Raw genomic sequence first — 20,135 nt, forward strand, 5'->3', positions numbered from 1 at the left:
GGAAGGGGGAGGAAAAAAAAGAAAGAAGAGGGAGGGCAAAAAAAAAAAAAAAAAAAGAAAAGAAAGGAGAAAAAAAAACAAAAACAGAAAAAGAAAAAGAAAAAAAAAAGGAAAAGAAAAAAAAAAGGAAAAGAAAAAAAAAAGGTAAGGAAAAAAAAGGAAAGGAGAAAAAAAAGGAAAAGAAAAAAAAAAAAGAAGGAAAAAAAAAAAAAAAAAGGAAAAGCAAACCCTTCCCCACCGGGCCGCCCCCCCGCCCCGCTTCCACCGCAGCGCGCAAGGGGGGGAAGGCGGTAACGGCGGCGGGGGCGGGGAAGCGGGGACCCCGGGGGGGGCCGAAGGGGGGGGGGGGATGAAAAAAAAGCGGCGGTAGCGGCGGCCCCGGGGTTTTATACCCCAAGAGAAGTGTGTCGTCAGCGGCCTTGATTGGCTGCGGGCGCACAAAAGAGGTTCTGGCAGGGGCTTGGCACCAGCCGCCGCCGGCCCCCCGAGCCCCGGGAACGGCCCCGCCGCCGCCCGGTGCGCTCGGGCACCCCCCGCCCGCCTCCGCCTCGGGGGAGGGGGGCTCGGGGGGGCGGCGCGGCCCCGGCCCCGGCTCCCGGCAAGTGCGGCGGGACGGACGCGCGTCCCGGCAAGTGCGCCCGCCCCCCGGGCTGCGCGTCCCGGACCCCCCCACCCCCCCCCGGCAGCCCCGGAGACCCCCCCCTCACCACCACCACCACCACCACCCACCCACCCACCCACCTCCCCCCGGCCCGGCCCCGCTCGGTGCCGGCCCCGGCAGAACCGGGCACGGGCAGGTTCCGCCGGAGGGAGGCTCCAGGAGGGAGCGGGAGCGGCGGATCCCGGCCCAGGGATGCCCAGGAGGGAGTTTTGGGGGGGGGGGAAGAGGGGGAGGGGGGTGGGGCTCAGGGACCCCCGGGTTGGGGGGCGGGGGGAATGAAACTCGGGGCCGGCGTGTGAATCTTCCCGGTCCGGGAGCATCCTGGGCACCGGGAAGAGCTGCAGGAGCACCGGGAGGGTCCAGGAGGGACAAGGACCGGCCCGGAGATGCCCGGCCAGGACTTGGGGGGCTCGGGGAGCGCTGGGGGGGGGGCTCCAGGGGGGGGGCTGGGGGGGTGAAGGTGCCCGCTCTGCGAGCACCCTGGCACCGGGAAGCGCTGCAGGAGCACCGGGAGGCTCCAGGAGGAATCAGGACCGGCGGATCCCGGCCCAGAGAAGCCCAGCCTGGAGTTGGGGGGCTCGGGGACCCCCGGGGGGGGGGCGGCTGAAACTCCGGGATGAGGTGGGGGGGGGGGGGGGGTGAAGCTGCCCAATTTGGGAGCATCCTGGCACTGGGAAGTGCTGCAGGAGCATCGTTCCAGGAGGGACAAGGACATCCCAGCACGGCTGACGGAAGCCCGGCCACGACTTGGGGGGACACGGGGACCCCCGGGGGGTCACGGGGGGGGGGGGGAAAGGGGGGTCCTGCACCCAACGCGGGGCGGGGGGGGGAGCACAGGGGGCAGGCTGCCCCCTCCGCACCGGCACCGGGCAGCGGATCCAGGAGGAGCCAGGGCAGTAACGAGGGGACCCCTGCCCTGAGCTCAACGTGGGGACCCCCCCGGCTGACCGGAGACCCCCCCCCCCACCCCTTTTTCCCGGTGCCCGCCCCATCAGAACCATGGAGAGGGGAAGCCCCACCGGGGAGGCACCGGCGGGCGGGGGGGGGCCTGGCCAGGGAGGGGGCACGGCCCTGGTGGGGGGGGGGGGGTCCCGGTGGGTTTGGGGAGGGGGGGGGGGCGGCCCCGTTGCCCCCCCCGGTCCCGGGGTGGGGGGGATGGGGGGGGGGGGGGCGGTGCCGGTAACGCAGCGCCGGGGGCAGCGCTCCCCCGCGCGGCGAGGGGGCGGAACTGCAGCGGGGGCGCTTCGGGGACACGGCGACACGCGACACGCGACACGCGACCCCCCCGGGACCCCCCCCGGGACCCCCCCGGGACCCCCCCGGGACCGCCACGGAGCTCCCCCCGCCGCCCCGGTGTCACCGGTGTCACAATCCCGGGGAGCGGCGCGCACGGCGGGGAGGGGGAGAGAGGGGGGGAGGGGTCCCGCTTTGTCCCCTCCCCGCCGGTGTCGCGACGCCCCCCGGTGTCCCCGCACTCCGGTGCGACCCCGCGCACGCGGCGCCGCGGCAGCGAGGGGGTTAAGGCGGCGGTGACGCGGCCCCGGCCCCGCCCCACGGGCTGCCCGCAGGAGCTGTCAGCGGCCCCGGTAACGGCGGCGCGGGCGGGGGGCGGCCCCACGGCCCACGAGGGTCCCCGGGGTGTCCCCAGCGGCGGCTCGGAGTGGGGGGGGACCCTCTCTGGGGAAGGGAAGGGGGGGGTCCCCGCGCGGGGGTGGCGGGGGGGGGGGGGAGGTTTGGGGCCGTTACGGGACCGACACGGGGGGGACCGCATCGCCCCGCGCCTTCCGGGGGGGACAGCGGGGCCCCCCCCGCCCCGAGCGCGTCGTGGGCCCCGGGACAGAGCCACCCCCCCCCCCGCCACGCGTGGGTGTCACTGGGGACAGCCCCGTGTCCCCGCGGGACAGAGCCACCCCCTCCCCGCCACGCGTGGGTGTCACTGGGGACAGCCCCGTGTCCGGGCGGGACAGAGCCACCCCCCCCCCCCCCCGCCACGCGTGGGTGTCACTGGGGACAGCCCCGTGTCACCGCGGGACAGAGCCACCCCCCCTCTCCCCGCCACGCGTGGGTGTCACTGGGGACAGCCCCGTGTCCCCGCGGGACAGAGCCACCCCCCCTCTCCCCGCCACGCGTGGGTGTCACTGGGGACAGCCCCGTGTCCCCGCGGGACAGAGCCACCCTCTCCCCGCCACGCGTGGGTGTCACTGGGGACAGCCCCGTGTCCCCGCGGGACAGAGCCACCCCCTCCCCGCCACGCGTGGGTGTCACTGGGGACAGCCCCGTGTCCCCGCGGGACAGAGCCACCCCCCCCCCTCCCCGCCACGCGTGGGTGTCACTGGGGACAGCCCCGTGTCACCGCGGGACAGAGCCACCCCCTCCCCACGCGTGGGTGTCACTGGGGACAGCCCCGTGTCACCGCGGGACAGAGCCACCCCCCCCTCCCCACGCGCGTGGGTGTCACTGGGGACAGCCCCGTGTCCCCGCGGGACAGAGCCACCCCCTCCCCGCCACGCGTGGGTGTCACTGGGGACAGCCCCGTGTCCCCGCGGGACAGAGCCACCCCTCCCCCGGCCACGCGTGGGTGTCACTGGGGGACAGCCCCGTGTCACCGCGGGACAGAGCCACCCCCTCCCCACGCGTGGGTGTCACTGGGGACAGCCCCGTGTCACCGCGGGACAGAGCCACCCCCCCTCCCCACGCGCGTGGGTGTCACTGGGGGCAGCCCCGTGTCACCGCGGGACAGAGCCACCCCTCCCCCGGCCACGCGTGGGTGTCACTGGGGGCAGCCCCGTGTCCCCGCGTCCCCACAGCGCCCTGGCCCCCGGGGCCGTGTGGCCGCGGCTTTGCGTGCCCGTGCCCCCTCGTGCCCACAGCCACGTCCCCCACGTCCCCCGTGTCCCCACCTGCCCGCGTCCCCACACCCCCGTGTGCCATCCTGTCCCCACGTCGCCCTGTTCCCGTGTCGCCCCCGTCTCCAGATCCGCGTCCCCGTGGCCCTGTGGCACCCTGTCCCCACATCCCAATGTCCCCAAATCCTCATATCCCCACATCCCAATGTCCCCAAATCCTCGCATCCCCCATGTCCCAATGTCCCCAAATCCCTGCATCCCAATGTCCCCAAATCCTCATATACCCACATCCCCATGTCCCCGTCCCCACATCCCAATGTCCCCACATCCCCACGTCCCAATGTCCCCAAATCCTCACATCCCCACGTCCCAATGTCCCCAAATCCTCACATCCCCACATCCCCACATCCCAATGTCCCCAAATCCTCACATCCCCACGTCCCAATGTCCCCAAATCCCCACATCCCCACATCCCAATGTCCCCACATCCCCACATCCCCACATCCCAATGTCCCCAAATCCTCACATCCCCACGTCCCAATGTCCCCAAATCCCCACATCCCAATGTCCCCAAATCCTCACATCCCCACATCCCAATGTCCCCACATCCCCACATCCCCACATCCCAATGTCCCCAAATCCCCACATCCCCACATCCCAACGTCCCCACATCCCCACATCCCCCGTCCACGTTCGGGATCATTCCCGAGCCTTTCGGAGCGCGTCCCTGACCCCCGCCCCTGCCCCTCGCAGGTATCTCCGGTATCTCCGGTGTCTATCTCCGGTGTCTCCGGTATCTCCGGTGTCTATCTCCGGTATCTCCGGTATCTCCGCTGTCTCCGCTGTCCCGGCCATGGCGGGGCTGCTGCAGGCGCTGGTGGCGGTGTCCGAGAAGGCGGCGGAGGTGGCGCGGCGGTGCCGGGCGGAGGAGCCGCTCTTCCGGCTCCTGGTGGCCGAGAAAACGGGACCCGAGCGGAACCGGCGCTTCCTGCAGGACTTCAAGACGCTGGCGGATGTGCTGATCCAGGAGGTCATCAAGCACGACCTGGGGACACAGGTGGGGACAGCGCCCGGGGGGTGTCCCAGGGCTCCGGCACCCTCCGAGCTCCCCTCCCCGAGCCCCTCCCGGTGTCCCCCCAGTTCCCCGAGCTCCGGGAGCACATCCACGGGGAGGAGTCCAACGAGTTCAGGGACGTGGAGGGTGAGTGGGGACGGTGTGGGCCACGGGTGGAGACAGCGGGGTGGGGACACGTGTGGGGGATGTGGGGCCGAGGCTGAGGAGGGGGGCCCCGTGCCCCATGTCCCGATGTCGTCCTGTCCCCACATCCCCGTGTCCCCACATCCCGATGCCACCGTGCCCCATGGTCACCCTGTCCCCACATCCCCGTGTCCCTGTGTCCCCGTGTCCCCACATCCCGATGCCACCGTGACCCATGGTCACCCTGTCCCCACATCCCGGTGTCCCCGTGTCCCGATGCCACCGTGCCCCGTGGTCACCCTGTCCCCACATCTCCGTGTCCCCGTGTCCCGATGCCACCGTGCCCCATGTCCCGATGTCACCCTGTCCCCACATCCCCGTGTCCCCACATCCCGATGCCACCGTGCCCCATGGTCACCCTGTCCCCACATCCCCGTGTCCCCACATCCCGATGCCACCGTGCCCCATGGTCACCCTGTCCCCACATCCCCGTGTCCCTGTGTCCCCGTGTCCCCACATCCCGATGCCACCGTGACCCATGGTCACCCTGTCCCCACATCCCGGTGTCCCCGTGTCCCGATGCCACCGTGCCCTGTGGTCACCCTGTCCCCACATCTCCGTGTCCCCGTGTCCCGATGCCACCGTGCCCCATGTCCCGATGTCACCCTGTCCCCACATCCCCGTGTCCCCACATCCCGATGCCACCGTGACCCATGGTCACCCTGTCCCCACATCCCGGTGTCCCCGTGTCCCGATGCCACCGTGCCCCATGGTCACCCTGTCCCCACATCCCCGTGTCCACACATCCCGATGCCACCGTGCCCCATGGTCACCCTGTCCCCACATCCCCGTGTCCACACATCCCGATGCCACCGTGCCCCATGGTCACCCTGTCCCCACATCCCTGTGTCCCCACATCACGATGCCACCGTGCCCCATATCCCAATGTCACCCTGTCCCCACATCCCCGTGTCCCCACATCCCGATGCCACCGTGCCCCATGTCCCCACATTCCCATGGCTGAGTTGGGGGTCCCTGTGCCATGTCCCATCTGATTTGGGGTCCTGGCAGGTGGCACGGTGACGGTGCGGGTCTGTGCCACGTCTGTGACTGATTTGGGGTCCTGGCAGGTGGCACGGTGACGGTGCGGGTCTGTGCCACCCCTGTGACTGATTTGGGGTCCTGGCAGGTGGCACGGTGACGGTGCGGGTCTGTGCCACGTCTGTGACTGATTTGGGGTCCTGGCAGGTGGCACGGTGACGGTGCGGGTCTGTGCCACCCCTGTGACTGACCCGGGGTCCTGGCAGGTGGCACGGTGACGGTGCGGGTCTGTGCCACCCCTGTGACTGATTTGGGGTCCTGGCAGGTGGCACGGTGACGGTGCGGGTCTGTGCCACCCCCTGTGACTGATTTGGGGTTCTGGCAGGTGGCACGGTGACGGTGCGGGTCTGTGCCACCCCTGTGACTGATTTGGGGTCCTGGCAGGTGGCACGGTGACGGTGCGGGTCTGTGCCACCCCTGTGACTGATTTGGGGTCCTGGCAGGTGGCACGGTGACGGTGCGGGTCGGTGCCACCCCTGTGACTGATTTGGGGTCCTGGCAGGTGGCACGGTGACGGTGCGGGTCTGTGCCACGCCTGTGACTGATTTGGGGTCCTGGCAGGTGGCACGGTGACGGTGCGGGTCTGTGCCACCCCTGTGACTGATTTGGGGTCCTGGCAGGTGGCACGGTGACGGTGCGGGTCTGTGCCACCCCTGTGACTGATTTGGGGTCCTGGCAGGTGGCACGGTGACGGTGCGGGTCTGTGCCACCCCTGTGACTGATTTGGGGTCCTGGCAGGTGGCACGGTGACGGTGCGGGTCTGTGCCATGCCTGTGACTGATTTGGGGTCCTGGCAGGTGGCACGGTGACGGTGCGGGTCTGTGCCATGTCTGTGACTGATTTGGGGTCCTGGCAGGTGGCACGGTGACGGTGCGGGTCTGTGCCATGCCTGTGACTGATTTGGGGTCCTGGCAGGTGGCACGGTGACGGTGCGGGTCTGTGCCACGTCTGTGACTGATTTGGGGTCCTGGCAGGTGGCACGGTGACGGTGCGGGTCTGTGCCACCCCTGTGACTGATTTGGGGTCCTGGCAGGTGGCACGGTGACGGTGCGGGTCTGTGCCACCCCTGTGACTGATTTGGGGTCCTAGCAGGTGGCACGGTGACGGTGCGGGTCTGTGCCATGTCTGTGACTGATTTGGGGTCCTGGCAGGTGGCACGGTGACGGTGCGGGTCTGTGCCACGCCTGTGACTGATTTGGGGTCCTGGCAGGTGGCACGGTGACGGTGCGGGTCTGTGCCACCCCTGTGACTGATTTGGGGTCCTGGCAGGTGGCACGGTGACGGTGCGGGTCTGTGCCACGTCTGTGACTGATTTGGGGTCCTGGCAGGTGGCACGGTGACGGTGCGGGTCTGTGCCATGTCTGTGACTGATTTGGGGTCCTGGCAGGTGGCACGGTGACGGTGCGGGTCTGTGCCACCCCGGAGGACACGGCGGCCCTGCTGCTGTCGGTGCTGGGCCCCGAGCAGACGCGGGCGGCCGAGCTGCTGGCAGAGGCCGTGCACCGGGAGGTGACACTCGGGGACACGGAGCTGGCTGGCATCGACCCCGGAGTGGCCCCGGGGGACCTGGGAATCTGGATAGACCCCATTGGTGAGAGGCTGTGGGGTGGGGACAGGGATGGGATGGGATGGGGTGGGGACAGGGATGGGGACTGGAACAGGAACAGGGATGGGGACGGGAACAGGGATGGGGATGGGAACAGGAACAGGAACAGGGATGGGGTGGGATGGGAACAGGAACAGGGATGGGAACAGGAACAGGGATGGGGACAGGAACAGGGATGGGGATGGGGACAGGAACAGGAACAGGGATGGGAACAGGAACAGGGATGGGGACAGGAACAGGGATGGGGATGGGGACAGGAACAGGAACGGGGATGGGGACAGGAACAGGAACAGGGATGGGAACAGGAACAGGGATGGGGACAGGAACAGGGATGGGGTGGGATGGGGACAGGAACAGGGATGGGGATGGGGACAGGAACAGGGATGGGGATGGGAACAGGAACAGGGATGGGGTGGGATGGGAACAGGAACAGGAACAGGAACAGGGATGGGAACAGGAACAGGGATGGGGTGGGATGGGAACAGGAACAGGAACAGGAACACGGATGGGGTTGGGAACAGGAACAGGGATGGGGACAGGAACAGGAATGGGGGTGGGAACAGGAACAGGGATGGGGTGGGATGGGAACAGGGACAGGAACAGGAACAGGGATGGGGATGAGGACAGGGATGGGATGGGATGGGATGGGAACGGGAACAGGGATGGGGTGGGATGAGGACAGGGATGGGATGGGATGGGGTGGGATGGGATGGGATGGGATGGGATGGGATGGGATGGGATGGGATGGGATGGGATGGGATGAGGACAGGGATGGGATGGGATGGGAACGGGAACAGGGATGGGGTGGGATGAGGACAGGAACAGGAACAGGGATGGGATGGGAACAGGAACAGGAGCAGGGATGGGGTGGGACGAGGACAGAGATGGGAACAGGAACAGGGATGGGGACAGGAACAGGAACAGGGATGGGGTGGGATGGGAACAGGAACAGGGATGGGGACAGGAACAGGAACAGGGATGGGGTGGGACGAGGACAGAGATGGGAACAGGAACAGGGATGGGAAGAGGAACAGGAACAGGGATGGGGTGGGATGAGGACAGAGATGGGAACAACAACAGGGATGGGGACGGGGATAGGGACAGGGATGGGATGGGATGGGATGGGATGGGATGGGATGGTGACAGGACAGGACAGGGATGGGACAGGGATGGGATGGTGACAGGACAGGGACTGTGGGGTGGGATGGGGACAGGGCCAAGGACAGGGCCCCGCAGAGCCCCTGGCAAACCCCGCAGACTCCACCAACGAGTTCATCGGGGGGCGCGAGGACGTGGCCGCCATCGATGGCATCGCCCCCGGGGGGCTGCGCTCGGCCCTGGTGCTCGTGGGGGCCTTCGACCGCCACAGCGGGGTCCCCGTCCTGGGGGTCATCAACGAGCCCTTCTTCCAGCGGGACCCCCAGACACACAGGTACCCCCAGACCCCGCACCCCGGGGTTCCTGGCACCCCTGACCGCACACCCGGGGGTCCCTGTCACCCTGTACCCTTCACCCCTGGGTCCCTGTCACCCCCATACCCCTCACCCTGGGTGTCCCAGCACCCCCATACCCCCCACCCCGGGTGTCCCAGTGCCCCCTGACCTGACACCCCAGTGTCCCTGTCACCCCCATACCCCTCACCCTGGGTGTCCCAGCACCCCCATACCCCCCACCCCGGGGTCCCTGTCACCCCCCATACCCCCCACCCTGGGTGTCCCTGTCACCCCCATACCCCCCACCCCAGTGTCCCTGTCACCCCCATATCCCCCACCCCGGTATCCCAACACCCCCATACCCCCCACCCCAGTATCCCAGCACCCCCATAACCCACCCCCCAGGGTCCCAGCCCCCCCATACCCCCCACCCTGGAGTCCCTGTCACCCCCATACCCCCACCCCAGTATCCCAGCACCCCCATACCCCACCCCCCAGGGTCCCAGTCACCCCATACCCCACCCCCCGGTATCCCAGCCCCCCCATACCCCTCACCCCCAGTGTCCCAACCCCCCATACCCCCACCCTGGGTGTCCCAGCACCCCCATAACCCACCCCCAGTATCCCAGCACCCCCATACCCCCCACCCCAGGGTCCCTGTCACCCCCATACCCCCACCCCGGTATCCCAGCACCCCCATACCCCACCCCCCAGGGTCCCAGTCACCCCCATACCCCACCCCCCGGTATCCCAGCCCCCCCATACCCCTCACCCCCAGTGTCCCAACCCCCCATACCCCCACCCTGGGTGTCCCAGCACCCCCATACCCACCCCCCGGTGTCCCAGCACCCCCCTACCCCCCACCCTGGTATCCCAACACCCCCATACCCCCACCCCCAGTATCCCAGCACCCCCATAACCCACCCCCAGTATCCCAGCACCCCCATACCCCCACCCCCAGGGTCCCAGCACCCCCATACCCCCCACCCCAGGGTCCCTGTCACCCCCATATCCCCCACCCCGGTATCCCAGCACCCCCATAACCCACCCCCCAGGGTCCCAGCCCCCCCATACCCCCCACCCTGGAGTCCCTGTCACCCCCATACCCCTCACCCCGGGTATCCCAGCACCCCCATACCCCCCACCCTGGTATCCCAACACCTCCATACCCCCCACCCCCAGTATCCCAACACCCCCATACCCCCACCCCCCGCGGTCCCCCCACCCCCCCCAACCCCCACCTCCGGCACCCCCCGACCCCTGCCGTCCCCCCCGCAGGTGGCAAGGCCGCTTCCACTGGGGGGTTGCCCACGGGGACACCCGGCTGTGCTCGCTGTCCCCGCCCGCCGCCCACGCGTGTCCCCCCCGCGTGGTGCTGAGCCGGGCCGAGGGGGCGGCGGTGCGGGGGGCTCTGGGCTCCTTGGGCGGGGGTCCCCCGCATTTCGCCGCCGGAGCCGGCTACAAACTGCTCTGCGTGGCTCTGGGGCTGGCGGACGCCTTCGTGCTGTCGCAAGCCACCACCTTCGCCTGGGACTCGTGTGCCCCCCACGCCATCCTGCGGGCCCTGGGCGGGGGGGTGGTGGCCTTGGCGGCGGCGCTGCGGGCGGGGGGCACCGGGGACCCCCCCCGAGCTCGTCTATCACCGGCCGCACCCGGGAGAGGCGGGGGGCGAGCGCTGGGCGAACCGGGACGGGCTCGTGGCCTTCGTGCACCGCCAGCACCTGCGGGCAGTGCTGGACGCGCTGGGCGACCTGCCCGGCTTGTGACACCGGGGATGGGGCGGGGGGCAAACTGGGGAGGGGCTGGGAGCCCGGGGTGGGGGGGTTTGGGGGGCTGGGAGCCCGGGGTGGGGGAGTTTGGGGGGCTGGGAGCCCGGGGTGGGGGGGTTTGGGGGGCTGGGAGCTCGGGGTGGGGGGGTTTGGGGGGCTTGGAGCCCGGGGTGGGGGAGTTTGGGGGCCTGGGAGCTCGGGGTGGGGGGGAGTTGGGGGGCTGGGAGGCCGGGGTGGGGGAGTTTGGGGGGCTGGGAGCCCGGGGTGTGGGGGGTTTGGGGGGCTGGGAGCCCGGGGTGGGGGAGTTTGGGGGGCTGGGAGCCCGGGGTGGGGGAGTTTGGGGGACTGGGAGCTCGGGGTGGGGGGGTTTGGGGGGCTGGGAGCCCGGGGTGGGGGAGTTTGGGGGGCTGGGAGCCCGGGGTGGGGGGGAGTTGGGGGTCCGGGACCCCGGGGTGCGGGTTCAGGGGGATGTGGGACCCCCGGGGTGCGGGGTCAGGGGGGTCTGGGACCCCCGGGGTGCGGGGTCAGGGGGGTCTGGGACCCCCGGGTGTGGGATCGGTAGCGACAGTGACCCCGGGGTGCAAGGTCAGGGGGGTCTGGGACCCCCGGGGTGCGGGGTCAGGGGGGGTCCGGGACCCCCGGGGTGTGGGGTCGGGGGGGTCTGGGACCCCCGGGGTGCGGGGTCGGGGGGGTCCGGGACCCCCGGGTGTGGGGTCAGGGGGGTCTGGGACCCCGGCTGTGGAGTCAGGGGGCTCTGGGACCCCCGGCTGTGGGGTCGGTGGCGACAGGGACGCCGGGGCGGGGGTCCCCCGGAGCTGGGATGCCCGGGACCCCCTGCGGCCGTCCCGGGGCGCGGAACGCGGAGGGGGCTCCGAGCCGCGGGTCCCCTCGGTGTCCCCAAATGTCCCCCCCAATAAATCGTCCCCCGCACCCGTTTGTGTTTGGCCGGGCCGGGAGGGCGGTGCCGGTCCCGGGGCGGTCCCGGGGCGGTCCCGGTGTCCTCTTGACTCGCCCTCATCACATGATCCGGAGCCCGCGGGGAGCGGTACCGGGAACGGGGAGGGGTACCGGGAACGGGGAGGGGTACCGGGAGCGGGGAGCGGTACCGGGAACGGGGAGGGGTACCGGGAACGGGGAGGGGTACCGGGAGTGGGGAGGAGTACCGGGAGTGGGGAGGGGTACCGGGAACGGGGAGGGGTACCGGGAACGGGGAGGGGTACCGGCAGTGGGGAGCGGTACCGGGAGCGGGGCGGGGAGCGGTACCGGGAGCGGGAAGGGGTACCGGGAGCGGGGCGGGGAGCGGTACCGGCAGCGGTACCGGCAGCGGGGAGGGGTACCGACAGTGGGGAGGGGTACCGGGAGCGGGGCGGGGAGCGGTACCGGGAGCGGGGAGCGGTACCGGGAGCGGCACGGGGACGTCAGGCCCGGGTGGAGCGGTACCGGGAGCGGTACCGGGAGCGGGGAGCGGTACCGGGAGCGGGGAGGGGTACCAGGAGCGGTACCGGGAGCGGGGAGGGGTACCGGGAGCGGTACCGGGAGCGGGGAGCGGTACCGGGAGCGGGGAGGGGTACCAGGAGCGGTACCGGGAGCGGGGAGCGGTACCGGGAGCGGTACCGGGAGCGGCACGGGGACGTCAGGCCCGGGTGGAGCGGTACCGGGAGCGGTACCGGCAGCGGCACGGGGACGTCAGGCCCGGGTGGAGCGGTACCGGGAGCGGGGAGGGGTACCGGGAGCGGTACCGGGAGCGGGGAGCGGTACCGGGAGCGGGGAGGGGTACCAGGAGCGGTACCGGGAGCGGTACCGGCAGCGGTACCGGCAGCGGCACGGGGACGTCAGGCCCGCGTGGAGCGGTACCGGTAGCGGGGCGGGGCCCGGGCCGGCGGTTCGTGGGCGGCGGGGAGCGGTACCGGGCCCGGTGCCGGTGCTGAGCGGCGCTCCCGCAGGACGGACGGGCCATGGCGCTCGAGGGGGGCATGAAATGCGTGAAGTTCTTGGTTTTCTTCTTCAACTTCATCTTCTGGGTGAGTCCGGCCCCCGGGCGGGGGTCCCGGGAGCGGCGGAACCGGGCGGATCCACGCGGCCGCCCCCTCCCCACCTCCCGCAGCCCCGGGTTTGGGTACGGGGGGAGGGGGGGGGGGGTCCCCGGTGCTGGGGGAGTTTGGGTGGGGGAGGGGGGGGGTGGGTGGGTGTCACTTTGGGTGAAGCCACATCCTGCCTTCAGCGTGGGAGGGGGGGGATGGGGGACCCCAAGCCGAGGGGGGGGACCGGGGGGACCGGGGGGGACCGGGGGGACCGGGGGGGACCCCGGTGAGCGGCGGGAGGCGGCTTTGGGGAAGTCGGGGTGAGGAAAGAACCGCGAGAGCCAACGGCCGGAGCGGGGCGGGGGGGACACAGGGGGGCATGGGGGGGCACGGGGGGTGGGGAGGGGGACATGGGGGGGTATAGGGGGGACACGGGGGGTGGGGAGGGGGACACGGGAGATGGGGAGGGGGACAGGGGGAATGGGGGGACACGGGGGGCATGGGGGGACACGGGGAATGGGGGGACACGGGGGGGGATAGGGGGGACACGGGGCGTGGGGAGGGGGACACGGGGGGAATGGGGAGGGGGACACGGGGGGGGATAGGGGGGACACGGGGAGAATGGGGGGGGGACACGGGGGGGATGGGGGGGACACAGGGGGCATGGGGGGCACACGGGAGATGGGGAGGGGGACACGGGGGGGAGATGGGGGGACACGGGGGGCATGGGGGGGACAGACGGGGGGCATGGGGGGGACACGGGGGGAATGGGGGGGACAGACGGGGGGCATGGGGGGGACACGGGGGGGATGGGGAGGGGGACACACGGGGGATGGGGGGACACACACGGGGGGGATGGGGGGACACACGGGGGATGGGGAGGGGGACACACACGGGGGGCATGGGGGGCACACGGGGGGCATGGGGAGGGGGACAGACGGGGGTCATGGGGGGACAGACGGGGGTCATGGGGAGGGGGACACACACCGAAATCCCCCCCCCCACGCCTTGCTGAGTGACCCCTCGAGGGCCGGGGGACGCGGGGGGGGGGGGTGGGGGTGGGTGCCACGGTGCCACGGTGCCAGCCCCCCCCCCACCCCGCGCCCCCTCCCCCGCGCGCTGTTTGTGCGGCCCGGCCCCCGCCCCGCCCCCCGCGGGGGTCTCCCCGCCTTGGGGAGGGGTCCGGAGATGAGGGACACACCTTGGGGAGGGGGCTGCCGGTGGGATCAACCTCACACCCCCCCCCCCACCCCTCTCCCGGGGTCCGCCGGGACCCCCGAGCGGGGTTGGTGCCAGCCCCCCCCCCCCCGCCGTGGCCGGAAGGCCGGACTTCCTGGACTTCCCGGCGCTGCCGCTGTGGCCACTGACCCCTCCCCGTGGCCCGCTGTGGCCACTGACCCCTCCCCCTGGCCCCCCCCCCCCCGTGTCCCCCCTCCCCCGGAATGGGGGGGGGGGGGGGGGATATCCCCTCTGTGCCCCCCAAACCCCCCCCCCCCCCCCCCCCCCCAGTTTGTCCCCCACATTGGAGCGGAACGCGGCGCTGCGGGGTGGGGGGGGGTCCTATGGGGGGCTTCGGGGGGGGTTCAGGGGGGTCCTACGGGGGGATTCAGGGGGGTCCTATGGGGGATTCATGGGGGTCTTACGGGGGGATTCAGGGGTCCTAGGGGGGAATCCTACGGGGGGATTCAGGGGGGTTCAGGGGGTCCCACGGGGGATTTCAGGGGGGATCCTACGGCGGGATTCGGGGGGGGGGGGGTCCTTCAGGGGAGGATCCTACGGAGGGATTCGGGGGGGTCCTACAGGGGGGGATCCTACGGAGGGATTCGGGGGGGTCCTACAGGGGGGGATCCTACGGAGGGATTCGGGGCGGTCCTACGGGGGGGGATCCTACGGAGGGATTCGGGGGGGTCCTACAGGGGGGGGATCCTACAGGGGGATTCGGGGGGGGTCCTACGGGGGGGGATCCTACGGAGGGATTCGGGGGGGTCCTACAGGGGGGGGTCCCGGCTGTCCCCGACGCTCTGTGCTCCCCCCCCATGCTCCAGGTGTGCGGCGTGGCCCTGATCGCCATCGGTGTCTACGCGCTGGGGGCCGTGGGCAAGGTGCCGGTGGCCCTGGTGGCCGGCTCGGGCGGGAGCCCCGCGGCCATCGTGGTGCTGGGGGTCATCATCTTCTTCATCTCCTTCTTCGGCTGCTGCGGCGCCTGGAAGGAGAGCTACTGCATGGTCACCACGGTGAGGGGGGGGCAGCACCCCGGGACCCCCCCCTCGGGACCCCCCACCCCCACCCCGGGAGGCCCCCGGGACCCCCCGGCCCGGCCCTTCACTGGGACACCACAACCGGTGCCCCCCCATTGTGACCCTGACCCCCACCCTGACCCCTGCCCCACCCCCCCCTGGAATGCCCAGCCCGACCCCCCCATAATCCCCGCTGTGACCCCCCCACGATCGTCCTGGACCCCCGCCATGACCCCCACACCCCACCCATCCTAAATCCCCCCAAAACCCCACTGTGACCCCCCCCAAAACCCCCCGAAAACCCCACTGTGACCCCCCCACGATCCTCCCGGGACCCCACCCACCCTGACCTCCCTAAAAACCCCCCCAAAACCCCTCTGTGACTGCCCCCAAAACCCCCCGAAAACCCCACTGTGACCCCCCCACGATCCTCCCAGGCCCCCACCCACCCTGACCTCCCTAAAAACCCCCCGAAAACCCCACTGTGACCCCCCCACGATCCTCCCGGGACCCCATCCACCCTGACCACCCCCAAAAAAAACCCCAAAACCCCCCTGTGACCCCCAAAACCCCCCCCAGAACCCCACTGTGACCCCCCCACGATCCTCCCGGGCCCCTTTTTACCCTGACCCCCCCCAAGCCCCCCAGAACCTCCCCAGAACCCCCCTGTGACCCCCCAAAACCCCCCTGTGACCCCCAAAACCCCCCCCAGAACCCCGTGACCTCCCCCACAATCCTCCCGAACCCCCACCCACCCTGACCCCCCCAAAACCCCCCCCAGAACCCCACTGTGATCCCCCCAAAACCCCACTGTGACCCCCCCCAAAACCCCCCTATGACCCCCCCACCATCCTCCCGGGCCCCCATCCACCCTGACCCCCCTGTGACCCCCCAAAACCCCCCTGTGACCCCCCAAACCCCCCCTGTGACCCCCCCAAAATCCCCCTATGACCCCCCCCACCTCAACCTCTCCTCTGACCCCCCACCCAACCCTGACCCTCTACCGTAACCCCCCAGCCCCCCAACTCCCCCAGCCCCCCTTGGCCCCCCAACCCCCCCTCTGTGCCCCCTCCCCAGACCCCCCCAGACCCCCTTAGACCCCCCCAAACCCCCTGACCCCCCCCCCCCCCCCCCCCCCCAGTTCGCCGTCCTGCTCAGCCTCATCTGCCTGGTGGAGATCGCCGCCGCCATCGCCGGCTACGTCTTCAAGGACAAGGTGGGGGTCCCTGACCACCCCCCCCTGACCCCGGGGGTCCCGTCACCCCCTCCAGGGGGGTCCCACCACCCCCTGTGACCCCCCCCCGACCCACTTTTCCCCCCCCCCTCAAGGTGCACGGGCTGGTGGAGAAGGGGATGTCGGAGCTCATGAGAGGCTACGACAAGGACCCGGTGCTGGCCACCGCCATGGACGGCTTCCAGCGCGAGGTGAGCTTTGGGGTCACCCCCCTCTAATTTGGGGAGGGGGCTTGTGCTGCTCCTGGACCCCCCTCCCCGCAATTCCTGACCCTTTTTCCGGGCAGTTTTCCTGCTGTGGGGTCAATAACTACACGGACTGGGCGAGCCTGGAGCCCTTCAAGACCAACGACACCGTGCCCAGGTCCTGCTGCCGCACGGACACCCCCACCTGCAACGTCCGGCCCACTCCGGCCACCGTGTTCGTGAAGGTGAGACCCCCCCCCCCCACCCACTCCTGAAGCCCCTTTTGGGGGGGTCCCTGAGCCCCCTGAGGGCCCCCCCGCTCCCCTGTGCCTCCCCCCTGCCCAGGGCTGCCTGCCCAGCGTGGAGGCGTGGGTGAAGAACAGCATCGTGCTGCTGGCTGCCGTGGCGCTGGGCATCGCCTTCTTCGAGGTGAGAGACCCCCCAAAATGGGGGGTGGGATACTCTGAATGGGGGGTGAGACCCTCCCCAAAATGGGGGTGAGAGCCTCTGAATGGGGGGTGAGACCCTCCCCAAAATGGGGGCTGAGAGTCTCCCCAAAATGGGGGTGAGATCCTCTGAATGTGGGGTGAGAGCCTCTGAATGTGGGCTGAGACCCCCCCCAAAATGGGGGGTGAGAGCCTCTGAATGTGGGCTGAGACCCTCCCCAAAATGGGGGTGAGATCCTCTGAATGTGGGCTGAGACCCTCTGAATGTGGGGCTGAGAGTCCCCCAAAATGGGGGCTGAGACCCTCTGAATGTGGGCTGAGACCCCCCCCAAAATGGGGGTGAGACCCCCCCAAGTGGGGGGTGAGAGCTCCTGAATGTGGGGTGAGACCCTCCCCAAAATGGGGGCTGAGACTCCCCCCAAAATGGGGGTGGGAGCCTCTGAATGGGGGGTGAGACTCCGCCCAAATGGGGGTGAGATCCTCTGAATGTGGGGCTGAGACCCCCCCAAAATGGGGGCTGAGACCCTCTGAATGTGGGGCTGAGACCCCCCCAAAATGGGGGCTGAGACCCTCTGAATGTGGGGTGAGACCCCCCCCAAAATGGGGGCTGAGACCCCCCCAAAATGGGGGTGAGATCCTCTGAATGTGGGGCTGAGACCCCCCCCAAATGGGGGCTGAGACCCCCCTGAGTATGGGATGAACCCTCTCCAGTGTGGGGCTGAGACCCCCCCGGAAATGGGGGCTGAGACCCCCCTGAGTATGGGGATGACCCCTCCTCAGTGTGGGGCTGAGACCCCCTCAAATGGGGGCTGAGACCCCCCTGAGTATGGGAATGACCCCCCCAAAGGTAGGGCTGAGACCCCCCCCAAATGGGGGCTGAGACCCCCCTGAGTATGGGAATGACCCCTCCTCAGTGTGGGGCTGAGACCCCCCCCCCAAATGGGGGCTGAGACCCCCCCCCAAATGGGGGCTGAGAACCCCCTGAGTATGGGGATGACCCCTCCTCAGTGTGGGGCTGAGACCCCCCCCAAATGGGGGCTGAGACCCCCCTGAGTATGGGGATGACCCCTCCTCAGTGTGGGGCTGAGACCCCCCCCCCAAATGGGGGCTGAGACCCCCCTGAATATGGGAATGACCCCTCCTCAGTGTAGGGCTGAGACCCCCCCCAAATGGGGGCTGAGACCCCCCCCGGAAATGGGGGCTGAGACCCCCCTGAGTATGGGAATGAACCCCCCCAAAGGTAGGGCTGAGACCCCCCCCAAATGGGGGCTGAGACCCCCCTGAGTATGGGGATGACCCCTCCTCAGTGTGGGGCTGAGACCCCCCCCAAATGGGGGCTGAGACCCCCCCCGGAAATGGGGGCTGAGACCCCCCTGAGTATGGGAATGACCCCTCCTCAGTGTGGGGCTGAGACCCCCCCCAAATGGGGGCTGAGACCCCCCTATGGGAATGACCCCTCCTCAGTGTGGGGCTGAGACCCTCCCAATGTGGGGCTGACTGACCCCCCCCCCCAAGTGTCACCCACCCCCCCAAAATGTCCCTGACCCCCCCCCCCCCCCCCCTTTCTCCCCCCAGGTCCTGGGCATCGTCTTCGCCTGCTGCCTCATGCGGGGGATCCGCAGCGGCTACGAGGTCATGTAGCCCCCCCCCCAAATTCCTGCCCCCCCCCTTGGGGGTCCTGGGGGGGGCCTCGGGGGGTGTCCTGGCAGGGCCCACGTGCCAACCCCCCCCCCCCCCCCCCTTTCCGGGGGTCCTGGGGGGGCCCCCCGGGTTTGGAATAAAGAGGAAAAGCTTCTGGAGAGCCGAGTGTGATGGGTGGGGGTCCCTGGGGGTCTCTGGGGTGGGGGAGGCCCTGGTGGGGTTGGGGGGACCCTGAGGGGTGGATTTGGTGGGGGGGGGGGGGGAGTTCTTTGGGGTGGGGGGCGTTAACTTGTGGATGAAGGGGTCTTTTATGGGGTGGGGGTTGGGGGGATCCCTCCTGGGTTTGGGGGGTGGGGATGGTGGGGGGGGTCCCTCTTGGAGTTGAGGAGGTTTTAGGGGGTCCGGGGGGGGTCCCTGATGGAGTTGAGGGGGTTTTAGGGGGTCCGGGGGGGGTCCCTGATGGAGTTGAGGGGGTTTTAGGGGGTCTGAGGGGGCCTCACTTGGAGTTGAGGGGGTTTTAGGGGGTCCGGGGGGGGTCCCTGATGGAGTTGAGGGGGTTTTAGGGGGTCCGGGGGGTCCCTCTTGGAGTTGAGGGGGTTTTAGGGGGTCCGGGGGGGTCCCTGATGGAGTTGAGGGGGTTTTAGGGGGTCTGAGGGGGCCTCACTTGGAGTTGAGGGGGTTTTAGGGGGTCCATGCTGGGGTTTTGGGGTCTCTGTGTGTCCCCTCAACGTCCCCAAATCTTCACGTGCCACCACAACTTCCCCGAGCTGGGCAGTGAGGGGTGAGTTTGGGGGGGCTTTATTTGGGTCTGGGGGCTCTCAGTGGGTGCTTTGATCAGGGCCAGGTCCATGGGGCTCCAGGTGCCACCTCAGTGTCCCCAAATCCACACGTGGCACCTCAGTGTCCCCAAATCCCTGTTCCACCCATGACCCCGAGCAAGAACAAGGCCGGACGAGTTCGGGGTGTTCATCCCCCATCCTGGGGGGCTTTATTTGGGTCTGGGGGCTCTCAATGGGTGCTGTGGGCCGGCTTGGGCAGGATGAGGGCCAGGGCCAGGTCCATGGGGCTCCAGGTGCCACCTCAATGTCCCCAAATCCACACGTGGCACCTCAGTGTCCCCAAATCCCTGTTCCACCCATGACCCCGAGCAAGAACAAGGCCGGACAGGTTTGGGGTGTTCATCCCCATCCTGGGGGGCTTTATGTGGGTCTGGGGGCTCTCAATGGGTGCTGTGGACAGGGTGAAAGCCACAGCCAGGTCCATGGGGCTCCAGGTGCCACCTCAATGTCCCCAAATCCACACGTGGCACCTCAATGTCCCCAAATCCCTGTTCCACCCATGACCCCGAGCAAGAACAAGGCCAGGCGAGTTCAGGCTGTTTCTCCCCCAGCCTGGGGGGCTTTATTTGGGTCTGGGGGCTCTCAGTGGGTGCTTTGATCAGGGCCAGGTCCATGGGGCTCCAGGTGCCACCTCAGTATCCCCAAATCCACACGTGGCACCTCAATGTCCCCAAATCCCTGTTCCACCCATGACCCCGAGCAAGAACAAGGCCGGACAAGTTTGGGGTGTTCATCCCCACCCTGGGGGGCTTTATTTGGGTCTGGGGGCTCTCAGTGGATGCTTTGATCAGGGCCAGGTCCATGGGGCTCCAGGTGCCACCTCAATGTCCCCAAATCCACACGTGGCACCTCAGTGTCCCCAAATCCCTGTTCCACCCATGACCCCGAGCAAGAACAAGGCCGGACGAGTTCGGGGTG

The 20,135-nt window shown here is 69.6% G+C and overlaps 2 protein-coding genes across 4 annotated transcripts; both read left to right on the forward strand.

The window, feature by feature from the left end:
- The first annotated feature begins 4,359 nt into the window (after positions 1-4,359).
- Positions 4,360-10,613, forward strand: INPP1 (inositol polyphosphate-1-phosphatase). Its single transcript, XM_068998794.1, is given in 6 exon segments — positions 4,360-4,564; positions 4,648-4,708; positions 7,194-7,397; positions 8,670-8,844; positions 10,124-10,466; positions 10,468-10,613. Coding segments are annotated over 6 exon segments (1,131 nt in total). The 5' UTR covers position 4,360; the 3' UTR covers positions 10,612-10,613.
- A 964-nt stretch (positions 10,614-11,577) lies between these two features.
- On the forward strand, positions 11,578-18,536 carry CD63 (CD63 molecule). Of its 3 annotated transcripts, none has more exons than XM_068998815.1 (8): positions 11,578-11,659; positions 12,558-12,635; positions 14,681-14,869; positions 16,014-16,088; positions 16,202-16,297; positions 16,393-16,536; positions 16,637-16,720; positions 18,313-18,536. In XM_068998815.1, the coding sequence occupies exons 1-8, from the start codon at positions 11,636-11,638 to the stop codon at positions 18,376-18,378; spliced, it is 756 nt and encodes a 251-aa protein (XP_068854916.1). In that variant the 5' UTR covers positions 11,578-11,635; the 3' UTR covers positions 18,379-18,536. The 3 variants fall into 3 exon arrangements, with proteins under 3 accessions (XP_068854916.1, XP_068854917.1, XP_068854918.1); XM_068998816.1 differs by lacking the exon at positions 11,578-11,659 and adding an exon at positions 11,714-11,735; XM_068998817.1 differs by lacking the exon at positions 11,578-11,659 and adding an exon at positions 11,810-11,830.
- Positions 18,537-20,135: the final 1,599 nt, after the last annotated feature.

The sequence above is a fragment of the Aphelocoma coerulescens genome, unplaced genomic scaffold, assembly GCF_041296385.1.
Source record: "Aphelocoma coerulescens isolate FSJ_1873_10779 unplaced genomic scaffold, UR_Acoe_1.0 HiC_scaffold_175, whole genome shotgun sequence".
Classification (NCBI taxonomy): Eukaryota; Metazoa; Chordata; class Aves; order Passeriformes; family Corvidae; genus Aphelocoma; species Aphelocoma coerulescens.